Source organism: Canis lupus, chromosome 20, assembly GCF_011100685.1.
Source record: "Canis lupus familiaris isolate Mischka breed German Shepherd chromosome 20, alternate assembly UU_Cfam_GSD_1.0, whole genome shotgun sequence".
Taxonomy (NCBI): Eukaryota; Metazoa; Chordata; class Mammalia; order Carnivora; family Canidae; genus Canis; species Canis lupus.
Window position 1 is genome coordinate 28,880,221 of NC_049241.1, and position 11,489 is coordinate 28,891,709.

General features: G+C 54.9%; 1 protein-coding gene across 3 annotated transcripts; it reads left to right on the forward strand.

Annotated features, from left to right (window-relative positions):
- Positions 1 to 421: 421 nt before the first annotated feature.
- FEZF2 (FEZ family zinc finger 2) lies at positions 422 to 6,914 on the forward strand. Of its 3 annotated transcripts, none has more exons than XM_038565273.1 (7): positions 422 to 689; positions 1,924 to 2,135; positions 2,913 to 3,173; positions 3,539 to 4,489; positions 4,848 to 4,982; positions 5,182 to 5,314; positions 6,250 to 6,914. In XM_038565273.1, exons 4-7 carry the CDS (start codon positions 3,602 to 3,604, stop codon positions 6,507 to 6,509), a joined length of 1,416 nt encoding a protein of 471 aa, XP_038421201.1. In that variant the 5' UTR covers positions 422 to 689; positions 1,924 to 2,135; positions 2,913 to 3,173; positions 3,539 to 3,601; the 3' UTR covers positions 6,510 to 6,914. The 3 variants fall into 3 exon arrangements, with proteins under 3 accessions (XP_038421201.1, XP_038421202.1, XP_038421203.1); XM_038565274.1 differs by having other exon boundaries at positions 3,040 to 3,173; XM_038565275.1 differs by having other exon boundaries at positions 3,059 to 3,173.
- Positions 6,915 to 11,489: the final 4,575 nt, after the last annotated feature.

Consider the following 11,489-nt stretch of genomic DNA (forward strand, 5'->3'; position numbering starts at 1 on the left):
CCACCAAGTGCCACGTTTCCCTAGTCCTCTTTTATTCTGCCTGAAATCATCTCGTTTACAGAAAATATTTGTTTGCACTATTAGTTGGTACTGGAGTTAATTACTCAATGTGTTAACGTGAAGTAATATGTATAAAAGTAGGATCAGTGTTTATTGTGTGGGTGAGCTGTTGAGCGGTGCTTGAATAAACTGCAATTAGGGTTAGATAGAGATTAATTAACATGTGAGTGGCAAGGTGTAAAACAGTTTCCAACCCTCCACTTCAATATAATCTGCGGGCGAGGGAAGGAGAAGTTTGTGGAAGCTAATTAAATACTTTTATAAAAGCCAGTGTATTCACCCAACATTTGGAAAGAGAGGCACATTAGGGGCAACTTGTTTTTACCCAAATGTTTTCTTTCTGTGGAGGTAGCACTCCTTTGTGGTGCCGGGGAGAGCGGGATGGCTTATGCTGTTACAAAAAGCGCTAGGGATGGCAAGGCAGGTTCACGGGAAGCCTTTGGAAGCCTTTCAGCCTGATGGAGCTTTCAAACCAGCAGATCTCTGATGCTGCCGAGATCCACAATTACCCAGTTTGGAAGGGGAGTTGGGGTGCAGTGCCGGTGACTGAACGAGACCCGCAGGAAAGTCGGGATAGAAATTCGGGTTTTGAGCCCCTGCGGGTGTATTGATACTATTTCAATGTCGGGGTGAGTTGTTGGTCTGTTTCGGGTTCGGTGGTGGTGGTGTGTGTGTGGGGGGGGCGGTGGGGGGAGTTCCTCTACATTGTTTTCACATTAACATAGGGATGGGGGTAGCACTGGGTCTGGAATTCTGCTTCTCTGAACATCTAAACTCAATGGGCTGTATGTGGAAATATTTTTCAAAGGAGCAAGCTTCTTTCTTAGCTTCGAAATCTGCAAGTTTGGGGAGAGGGTTTTAGGGGAACAGGCTCGTGCCTGATGAATTTAGGGGCAGCAGAGGCAGTTTCCCAGCTGGTCAGGGGGAAAAAATTCAACCCACTTATGTCACCCTCCAGGCCACTTGCCCTTGGAGACATCTCTTTGTTTCCTCCCCTTGCTTTCCCTTTCCCTCACCTGTCAGGTCGCTTTCGGGCGTGAAATCGCAGGTCAGAGGGGGAGTGGGCAGCAGGGAGAAGTTCTGAAGGGGAAAAGGAGTGCTTTCCCTCCAGTTAAAACTAGACCTTTACCATTCTTTCCCTGGTGGTTCTCTGGGATGTTTTGCAGCTGAGAGGCCTCGGGCTGGATGCTCAGTTTCTCAAGACCTGTTCCTGAGTGAAGCAAAAGGGAAGGGTTTGCTTCCAGTAGCATTTTCTTGGGCTCCACGAGATCCTGTATCTTTAGAGATGAAATTCACTATCAAAACCTCAGCCCTGTTTGCTCATATTATACCCACCGTAATCCTCTTAAACTGTGGTTGCGGCTACAAAGCTCGTGGTCTTGCAAAAGCCGGCTGGCAAGATATAATTGTCCCGCAAACAAAACCGTCCAAAAGTTTTTAAAAAACCCCTGCACCCCCCCTCTTCCTCCTCCGTAAACCTAATTCTCTCGCTCTCTCTCTTGCTAGCCGTTCCCCCCCTCCTTCCCAACCACCATGGTAAGAACCCTCAGCCTCGACCACTTTTGTTGTCGCCAAGAGCACCCGGCCTGTTGAAAGTGCTGGAGCGTCTTTGAGCAGTTTGTTGTGATACGCAGGTGGAATGGTCTGCAAACAGATGAATTCAGCCCCTCCAAACCGAGCGTGGAGCGCGCTGCTTTTGTGCGCCAGGCACAAAAACGCTGAATTCCTCCGAACTTACTTGGGGCCTGTCTAGAAAAGGGCCTTTTCTTCCCTCTGCTTGTACCTCTGGCCACACTAAGTCTCTGCCCGCCCCCCTTCAAGCCCCCTCCCTCTCCCCTCTGATAATCCTTCTCTTTATTTTAGAAAAACACAAAACCCGGTTCCACGCGGTGCTTTAGTGGCTAAAAGTGAAAGAGCTGCCTTGGCAGAATTGAGCTCTATGAATCACTTCGGAAAATTGGTTCGACTGAATGGCCTTAGGAGGAAAAACGTTTTAATAGGATCCAGGGGAGGTTCTGCTGTTTCAATCTGCTCCTTAAACAGGTGGAGATTGGACCTTCTCAATTATACAAACAGTAAGTACCCATCAGCAGGGAGAGCTGCCCTCCGAATCCTCCCCGCACGCAGCCCCTGAACCAGGCAGCAGAGCCGGGCTTTGCCTCAGAAACCCGATCACAGATCAGCGATGCTGATCGATTAGGATCTCAAACAGTCCTCCAGCTTGCTGTGCAGTCTCCCCCAGCCGCAGGCGGCGGGGGGGCCGGGGGGAGGGGGCGGCCGGAGAGGAGGAGGCGCACCTGCCGGGCGCGCCGAGGCCCCGGGGATGCGGGCGCACGGCCTTGCTCTTCCGGACGCTACGGGGTCGTCCTTGGGCGGCGGGAGCTCTCCCCCGACCTCCGACGCCAGCCCAGGCGAGCTCGTTGTTTTTGCATAAATTAATATTTCCCCATTAACAAGTTTCCCCCCCCCCCTCCAAACGCGGCGCCCGCGTCCATGCGCCACATCCTAATGAGGTAATTATCATTTGCGCGTGTTCGGGGCTGGCGCCGGCTCCGTGGGTAAATGGCAGTTTATTAGCACGATGCCCAGCTCGGCTGCAGAGGGCTAAGGGATAGTTCAGCGACTAGACGGACACCCGGGGGCCCTCTGGGGCGGCGCGTGCAGGACCCTCTGCCCTCCCCGCGTCCCTCAAACCTATAGGCCCCCAAAGTTGTGAATCACGCACAGAACTCTGCCTGGGTTTGGGCTCCCCCCACCTTCTTTCCACCGGCAAAACCATCACGATTCCTCCTCCTCCCCCCTCCCGTCTCTTCCCTCCTTCCCGATTCGCGAACCGCTCGCACTTTCCCGAGGGGAGCGCGGGCGCCAGTTGCCTCCTTTTAAAGTTTGAGGGGCGGTGGCGGCGGCGGCCGGCAGGCGCGGGGGAACACAGGGGCCGCTACGGGAGCCGCGCCGCCGCCCATGTCATTCCACTTCAAGTGACTTCATGTGATGTCAGCTGAATGTAAAAGACAGTGATCTCACGCGGAGGGGAAGATGTTTGCCATCAAAATGTGACAGAGGAGACACGCTGCATGGCTCGGAACGCATCTCCTTGGCGGTGGGGGAAAGAGGTAAATGCGAGGTGGCTCTCCTGGTCCTCTTTAACTTTGCCCTTTCACTGTCCAGCTCCCCGCACGCGTGGCGGAGGCCAGGGTCCAGGGAGCGGCTCAGGGGGGGTTAATTTGAGGCTCTTTTCTTTCTTTCTTTTTTTCTCTCTCTCCTTTTCCTTTGTAAACCCTCCCCCCTTCTTCCCCCTTTCAAAGTCTCAGGGCAGGGGCTGGTGGGTTCCTTTGCGCGCCGGGTTAATGGGCGGTAATTTGGTACCCTTGGGTGCACTTTGTTCTGCCCCTGTTCATTTGAATGCAAATGGGTGACCTGGACCCGACAAGGTGCTTATTAAATTGCGGTTTCCCTCCCTGCCTTTTCCGGAATGCAGACTTAGAGGAGAGAGGCTGCGCCCCGGCCCAGTCCGGCACGGCAAGGCTCGGCTCGGCGCGCCATGGCCAGCTCGGCTTCCCTGGAGACCATGGTGCCCCCGGCCTGCCCGCGCGCTGGAGCGTCGCCGGCCACTTCCAAGACGCTGGCCTTCTCCATCGAGCGCATCATGGCTAAGACGTCGGAGCCCCGTGCGCCCTTTGAGCCCCGGCCGGGGACGCTGGAGGCAGACGGCGGCCAGGGCAAGAAATTGCTCAACCTCTGCTCGCCGCTGCCCTGTATGATCCCCCTCCAGCCCCTAGGCTACGAGGTGCCGTCCAAGACGCTGCTCAGTTACTCGGAGCTCTGGAAAAGCAGCCTCCGGGCGGGCGGCGGCGGCGGCGGCGGTGGAGGAGGAGGAGGAGGAGGAGGAGGCGGCGGCGGCGGCGGCGGCGGCGGCGGTGGCGGGGGGGCCCCGGTGTGCGGCGCCAGCGGCTTGTGCAAAACCAACTGTGGCGTGTGCTGCAAGGCCGATCTGGGCCTGGCGCCGTCTGCGCTGCCGGCGGGCAGGGTCATCAAGCCGCAGGTCATCAACCAGGCGGTGGGGCTGCCGGCCAGCGGCTCGCTCTACTACTTCAACTACCTGGACTCTGCCGCGTACCCGCCGTCTGAGCTCCTCGGAGGCCACCTCTTCCCATCTGGCCTCCTCAATGCACAGGCCCCCGCCGCCCTGGCTGCGCACCCCAAGCTCTTTTTGCTGGAGAACGCCAAGTTGGCCGGCCTGGCCGCGGACAAGTTCCCCCATCCGGCCCCCTACGCGCATAAGGAGCGCTTGCCCGCGCCGCTGGAGCAGGTGCTGAAGGAGAACTCGGCCCTGACTGCCGAGCGCGGCGGCGTCAAGGGCCACAGCAAGCTGCCCGGGGGCCCTGCGGACGGCAAGCCCAAAAACTTCACCTGCGAGGTGTGCGGCAAGGTGAGGCCCCGGGTCCGCGGGGGCTGGGAGGGCTGAGCAGGGATGGCTGCTTCCCCGAGGCAGCCTGGACCGCCCCTTTCTCAAGTTCAGGAGCGCCCTGTAGCTCACTACTACTCACAGTGGGAGGGAGGGGGGGGCCCTAGTTGGGCCTCAGTTTCCCATTCTGTAAAATGGGGATGCGGTTGTCAGCGGCCACAAGGGACTGGCGTGCACAGAGGGTTGGAAAGCACTTGGAGAAATGAAAAGGGCTCTGTTTCCCGAAGGGAGTGTTGGTTGGGGGATGTAGGCTGTGGCCTTCCCCAGTTTGTAGTCTCTCTCGGACGGACACACCACAAGGCCCCCTCGTGTCCTTCCGTAGGTGTTTAATGCTCACTATAACCTCACCCGCCACATGCCGGTCCACACCGGAGCCAGACCGTTCGTGTGCAAAGTCTGCGGCAAAGGCTTCCGCCAGGCCAGCACGCTCTGCAGACACAAAATTATCCACACCCAGGTACGTGGCCCCCGGGTCCAGTTCGGCCCGCGCGCAACACCCCGCAGCTGAGCGACGGTGTTGGGGAGAGGATGGCAAGGGTTCCCCTGACCCCTCCCGGGGGGCCCGTATCCCTTCAAGGAACCCCTTCAAGGTGCCCCTGAGCTGGCCTCTTCTGGCCAGGGCCTTGGCCTCACTGTGCGCGCGCCCCTTTCCGCAGGAAAAGCCGCATAAATGCAACCAGTGCGGCAAAGCCTTCAACCGCAGCTCCACGCTCAACACGCACATCCGCATCCACGCGGGCTACAAGCCCTTCGTCTGCGAATTTTGCGGCAAAGGCTTTCACCAAAAAGGTAATGTGCGGGGCGAGGCCCTCTCCTCACCTCTCACCTCGGGACTCGGCGGGTCACTGCGAGCGGGAAGGCAAAGAAGGATCCGCAGAGAGGGAGCGTGAGAGCTGCAAGCTCGGCAGCAGCATTTCTTTGGAATCGGGTTGTGACCGGTTTGGGTGGAAGCTCTCCAGGCCGGGTTAGTAGACCTCGCTGGAGTCAGGCTGGTTGCATGGGGAGACTCCCAATTTGGGAGGTGGGAAGGAAGGAAGAGGCAGAGGGAAAGGAAGCAGGAGAAAGAGAGACTATTGCCCTATAGAAAAAAGCTTGCCTTTGTAGCCGGGACACCCCTTTCAGATGAAAAAGAAAAAAAAAAAAAATCGAGGCAAACTCCACCTCCTGGGAATAACAAGACTGGGGGAAACCATTCCAGTCCCCAGCACCTCCAGGCCCGGCTCCCGGCTTGGGTTTTCCAAGGTGCTTTTGGATCTCCAGGTGGTAGCTGGGGTGGGGGGTGGGGGACCAGAGGGAGTAACTTTAAAAATGAGAAGATAAACAGAAAATGAGGGACGAAGCCTGGTTTCGTGCGAAATTCTTCCAGCGAGGCAGCAGCCGGGTGAAGGACCCGGTGCGTCCTTGGGTTGTGCAAAAGTTTCCCCGGGCCAGCCGAGCACAGCGGGAGGGACGCTGCGCGGGGCCTGTGCCCCGGGCGGGGCAGGGGCGCGGGGAGGCTACGCGGGACTCGGCCCTCCATCCTGTCGTGAGAGCCTGCGGCTTGACGCAGACGAAGTTTGACAACTTCTTCACTCGGAGAGGTCGCGCCCGCCTAGCCAAGCGTCGCCTTCTTTGCGTGGGCACCTGAGCCAACCCCGGGACGCTCGGGAGGGGGGGCGACCCCCCAACACACACACCCTACATCATCCCCCCTCCCTCCTTTTTTTGTTTTTGGTCTCCCGTAGGCAACTACAAGAACCACAAGCTGACCCACAGCGGCGAGAAGCAGTACAAATGCACCATCTGCAACAAGGCCTTCCACCAGGTCTACAACCTGACCTTCCACATGCACACCCACAACGACAAGAAGCCTTTCACGTGCGCCACTTGCGGCAAAGGGTTTTGCAGAAACTTTGACTTAAAGAAACACGTGCGCAAACTCCACGACAGCGTGGGGCCTGCAGCCCCCTCCACAAAGGACCTGACTCGGACAGTGCAGAGCTGAGAGCTGCTGCCTCGCCCTCCCTTCCAGCCCCATCCAGCCCCAAAACAGATCACAAGTATAAACTTATTTCTAAAATTAAAAGAAAATTAAAAAAAAAAAACTATAGCAGAGAGGCTAAAAATCTATTTATCGAAACCAGCATATTTTTTGGAAAGCTAAACGTTTCCTCGATGACTGGCAGCAAACGCGTGGCTCCCACCTTTGTGCATTCGGGAAACTTATTTAAAAACCCAGTGCGCTGAAACGCATTTTCTTCCAGGCCTCCGCTTCTGCTCGGGCGGCGGGTTTTCACCCCAGCCTATCACGTGAACTCCCCGGAAGAGCGCGGCGCCCCCAGCCATCTTTATACAACCCTGTAAATCCTCCTGTACAAGCGAACTCGGAATATATACATGTCTAACTCAATAAACAGAATCACTAGTGCGCGTTTTCTTTCCCCACCTCCCCCCACCCCCTCTCCCCTGCCGCCAGGTCAGCCCAGCGACCCCAGAGGATGAGAAGGGGAAAAGGCGTTTAGGGCATTTCCTGCCCCCATGCGGCTTCCTTTGGGGGTGCTGGGACCTGGGTGAAGCCAAGCCGGGGTCCCTGCGGCGCTTGCACGTTAAGAACCCCTCCCCATACACACCGGGAGCGAGGGAGCAAAGGTCTGCATCGGCCTACACGTGGTGCCAAGTTTTTCGTTGGTGACTCTTCCGACGCTTGGGATTCTGGGTGTTGCCTTATTTGGGTGAGAAAATAAAAAAAATAAAAAAAATAAAAAAAAAAGAAAAGAAAAAGGAGGGGTTAAAAGTGGCTGGGTGGAGGAGAGCCGGTTTTAGGTGCATCTTTCAGCAAATCGCTTTGCCGCGCGGGGGGCAACCGGCCAGGGCAATGACACTCCCCGCCTCCCCCACCCCCCTCCCCGCCCTGGGGAGCTGCTGGGCACGTTCCCTTTTCTGGGCGACCTGAGGGGCGGGCGCGGGGATGGGGGTGGGGTGGGGGTGGGGTGGGGGTGGGGGGGTCTCGTCCTCCCCGGTTCTCCTGGAGACACGAGCTGCAGCGCCCGGGGTCCCCAGCCCGGCCCGAGCTCTGGGGCTCCCCGGCCCGCGCTGCGGAGCTGCAGGCGGCCTGCGGGTGCTGCGCGCCCTGCCGCGGGAGGGCGCACCCGGACTCCCGGAGCTCGCCGCCGCCGCCGCCGCCGCCGCCGCCGCCTCCCGCGCCCTGATTACCGCGCAGTTAGCCCATTTCCTGAATAGCTATCTCCGCCGCCGAGCACGCTGATGAAATGATCTCACGCTTGCTTCCTAAGTAATGACCCAAATTAAGAGAGAAAACAGAGACCCTTCAAACAGCATTACATTAATCATCTAATCATTCCCAGGAGGGGGTCGGCCGCCGCCGCCCCGTTTGATCCGAATCTGGAAAATCAAGAGCTCAGATTACTGGCTCGGCGCGCCGGACCTCCCCCCACTCACACACACACACACACACACACACACACACACTCACACACACTCTTAATATTCGCGCCGCGATTCAGCCCACGTCTCCTGGAACAATGTTCCCCCAGCGTGGGGAGGATGTGGCGCGGGGCCGGGGAGTGCGCTTCCACGCAGCCTTGCCACTGCAAGGGCTAGGGGCGGCAGCTGGCCGCCGATCCCACGCGGATTTCCACGGCGAGTGGAGGTTCTTTGGAGGGAAAGCTAGTTAATGCAAAAGGAAACTCCCTCGGAACTCTGAAAGGGACCCGAGGGCGGGTTATCCCGACACCCGGGGGTATACAGTAGGAGCTCAGCGCTGCTCGCGCCAGGGGCTTCTACGATCCTAAAAGCTCACGTTTCCCCGAGGGCTTGCTCCGGTCCCGGCCCTCGACGCAAGTGCTTTCGAATGTTCACAACAATCCTCAAAGCTGGGGATGATTTTTGGATGGAGAAAGAAATTGAGGCAGAGAAACAAAGCCACAATGGCATGCCTCAGGGTCCCAGGACTGGGTAAGGCTAGGATTCGAACTCAGGGCTGCTTTTAGGGAACCCAAACTGCCTTCAGTTCTCGTGGGGGCCGAGGAGGGGTGGGTGGGTGGGTGGGAAGAACTTGTAGGTTAGGACCCACAGGAAGACCTTAGCCTGCAGCGTGGAAGCTCTGTCCTGGTTACAGCCAAAGGTTGGGTCCCGGCCCCCCCGCCCAATTTGCAGACCCATTGCGCAGGGAAGGAGAATTGTCGATTTTGTTTGCACAGAGGACGGCGACAGCTTCCTCAGGCTGTCGCGGGAGTATTTTTAGTACCTCCGATTCAGAAATAGGAACGTGTACATTAGAATTCCATTTCCTGAAAGGAGAGCGTCCTCGTTTTTTGTAATCCTCCCCCCCCCCCCAAGTCTGGGAAGACGCAGTGAGGGGAGGGGGGACGAGGAAGCGAGGAGGAATTTAAATGTTAGCTTGTTCTGGCTGCAGTTCGCTGAGGGGAGATTGGGACCCAGAGGGATATGCAGATTTAACTCCGAAATCTCCATGGATGCCACAAACCCCAGGAAACCCCAGGATGGGCGAGGAGGACTTGGCGGCTAAGGATATGGAAATATCGCCTTGCTTTTCCCAGACATCTATCCCCAGGGGGATTGCGGGATGGTTTGAGGAGTCAGCTTTCCTCCTTGTTCTCATACCAGGTTTTATTAGACCCTCCTTATACACACACACACACACACATACACACACATACACACACACACCCTCCCCCATTTCTGGGAGATCCCCCAGCCCTGTGACAGTCCTCTTAACCAATATCCTTTCCTTCTTTCATTCCTGAAAGGATCCTTTGCAGATTCACTTCTTGGAGACCAGATAATGATCAGGGCATGTCCACCTTCTTTTGAAATAGTTTCAGAACTTTGGGCAGGGGGCAGGCACCACAAAATTTAGTGCACATTATTCACTTAGAGAATTGGGTTAAAAAGTTGGCCTGCGTGTGGAAATCGTGATCAAGTTCTCTTCTTTCCCTTTAAGAAGAAAAGATTAAAAAAAAAAAAAAAAAAAAGGAAGGGACACCCCCATGCAGGAAAATAACTTTCTAACCTTCAAGGGAGAGAACTTTGAGAAATTCTTCTGTAGTAAGTTTCCACAGGAGAAAGACTAAAAGGGTCGCCCATCTCATAAAACTGGAGAAATTTGTTTCCAGGTGACGGTTCTGAAGGTGGCATGCTTGCAAACAAGACAGCAAATGGATCAAAGTAATGGGTGGAGCAGGAGGCATTTCTCTCCTGGACTGCTCATCTCTACAGTCAGGGGGAGGTGAGTAACTGGCTCTGAGATACACCTGAGCAGTATCTGGCGTGCTCCAACCTCCTTGAGGTTGTTTCCGCATAACCTGATTATTACTTAACCTTCACACCAGCTCCTGTCAATCGCTCTCACCTGAGAAGGTGTTATTTCACATCTGGCAGTAATTGCAGATAAACAGAGAGTTCTCCTGTACCTATAGGGCTCGGCTCTGCTTTCCACAGGTCTGAAGTCGCTCCTCCGGGTTTCTACTGTCTGCCTCAGGTGTGGGATTCAAGAAAGGATTCCTTCACCTGCAGAGAAGTACAAAGAGAACAGGAACCTTCTGCCCAAGTGACTAAACCAGCAAAAGTTCTGAAGCCAACCCTAAACCTTTCAGTAACCATCTCCACTGGGATCCTTCTTAGCTATTCACCATGCATCGGAATTGATGGGTGAAAGGCTCTGTTTTCTGATTTTTTTTTCTCCTCTTAATAATAAACTGTTTGCATGACGTGTAGATTGCAATATTAATAAATGACTTAAACAAGGTAGTCATCAGCTGCATATTAATATTCTAACCTTGATTAAATTGAAGAGGCCGCCCTTAAAAAATATTTAAAAAAAATCAAATTGCGGGGGAGGGGAATCCTGTCACAGACACAAAAAAGACTCCAATTATCTTTTCCCCTTCAAGATGTTTGTTCTGTCCATGACTGCTCACACTTCAGCAATCTTGCCAGCAAGACTCAAAAAAAAAAAAAAAAAAACCCTCCTTCTTCCAAAGCCACAGCCTCGTACATAACAGATTGTACAGTCCTATTGCCTTAGGCGGGTTAGAGGTTCCTCTCTGCAAAGAGCGACACAGAGAAGTTGCCAGCATCCAGACACATTTTGGGGGATACTGTGCTGGTTCTTGCCTTGGCTGCAGAAGTGGATCTATGTGGTCCCCGTTTTGCTGTTTGGCTCACGGGAGGATAGGAAGCTGCCTGAGCTCCGGTAGGAGAGTTAGAGCACCAAGGCATCCAGGTGTGCCGGTGGTGAAGGGGCTGGGGGAAGGGGAGGGAGGATGAGAGTCAGGGTGGGGGAGCTGCTAACGACAGGACAGGAGTCTTGAGAAAACGCTGGGAAATAAACAACCTCAAGGCAGCTGCGTTGCCCTTTTCCCTGCACTTCCCTCTCAAACGTCTGAGCAACCAGTTTGCTCCTAGAAACATGTTAATTGCCAACGGAGCTCATTAAGGCATGCACATGCAAAACACAGCAAGAAAGATTAAATGGACAAAAGCGCAATAATGAACTGTCAACAATCGAGCCCATCTACGACCAGGATCACTCAAGAATGAGGCATTTAGAGGCAACAAAGGATTGTCTGGGACAGGAAGAAAAGACGACCTAGACTTTTGTTTAGTCAACACAATTGATTACAAATGAGAGATTAACAGGATAGCTTCAGATTTTTTTAAAAAGAGGCAGAAAAGAAAAGTCCAATTAAGTCCACCGAATGTTAACTACATTGCGTTCCATGCCTAGCCCCAAAGAAATTCTCATTAAACCATCCCTGGCGATCCCTTTTGGAAAGTAATTTGTCTCCCTGATGGAGCAGAGAAAGAGAATCGTGTAAAAGAAAGCGTTAGTTCTTGGCACAATGAGCTTAGGAGACACACTAGAAAGAGCCAAAGGGGGAGTTAATGAGCATCTGACAAACTGCTTGGATTCAGGCCTAGAGAACAGCGATGAAAAGATGAA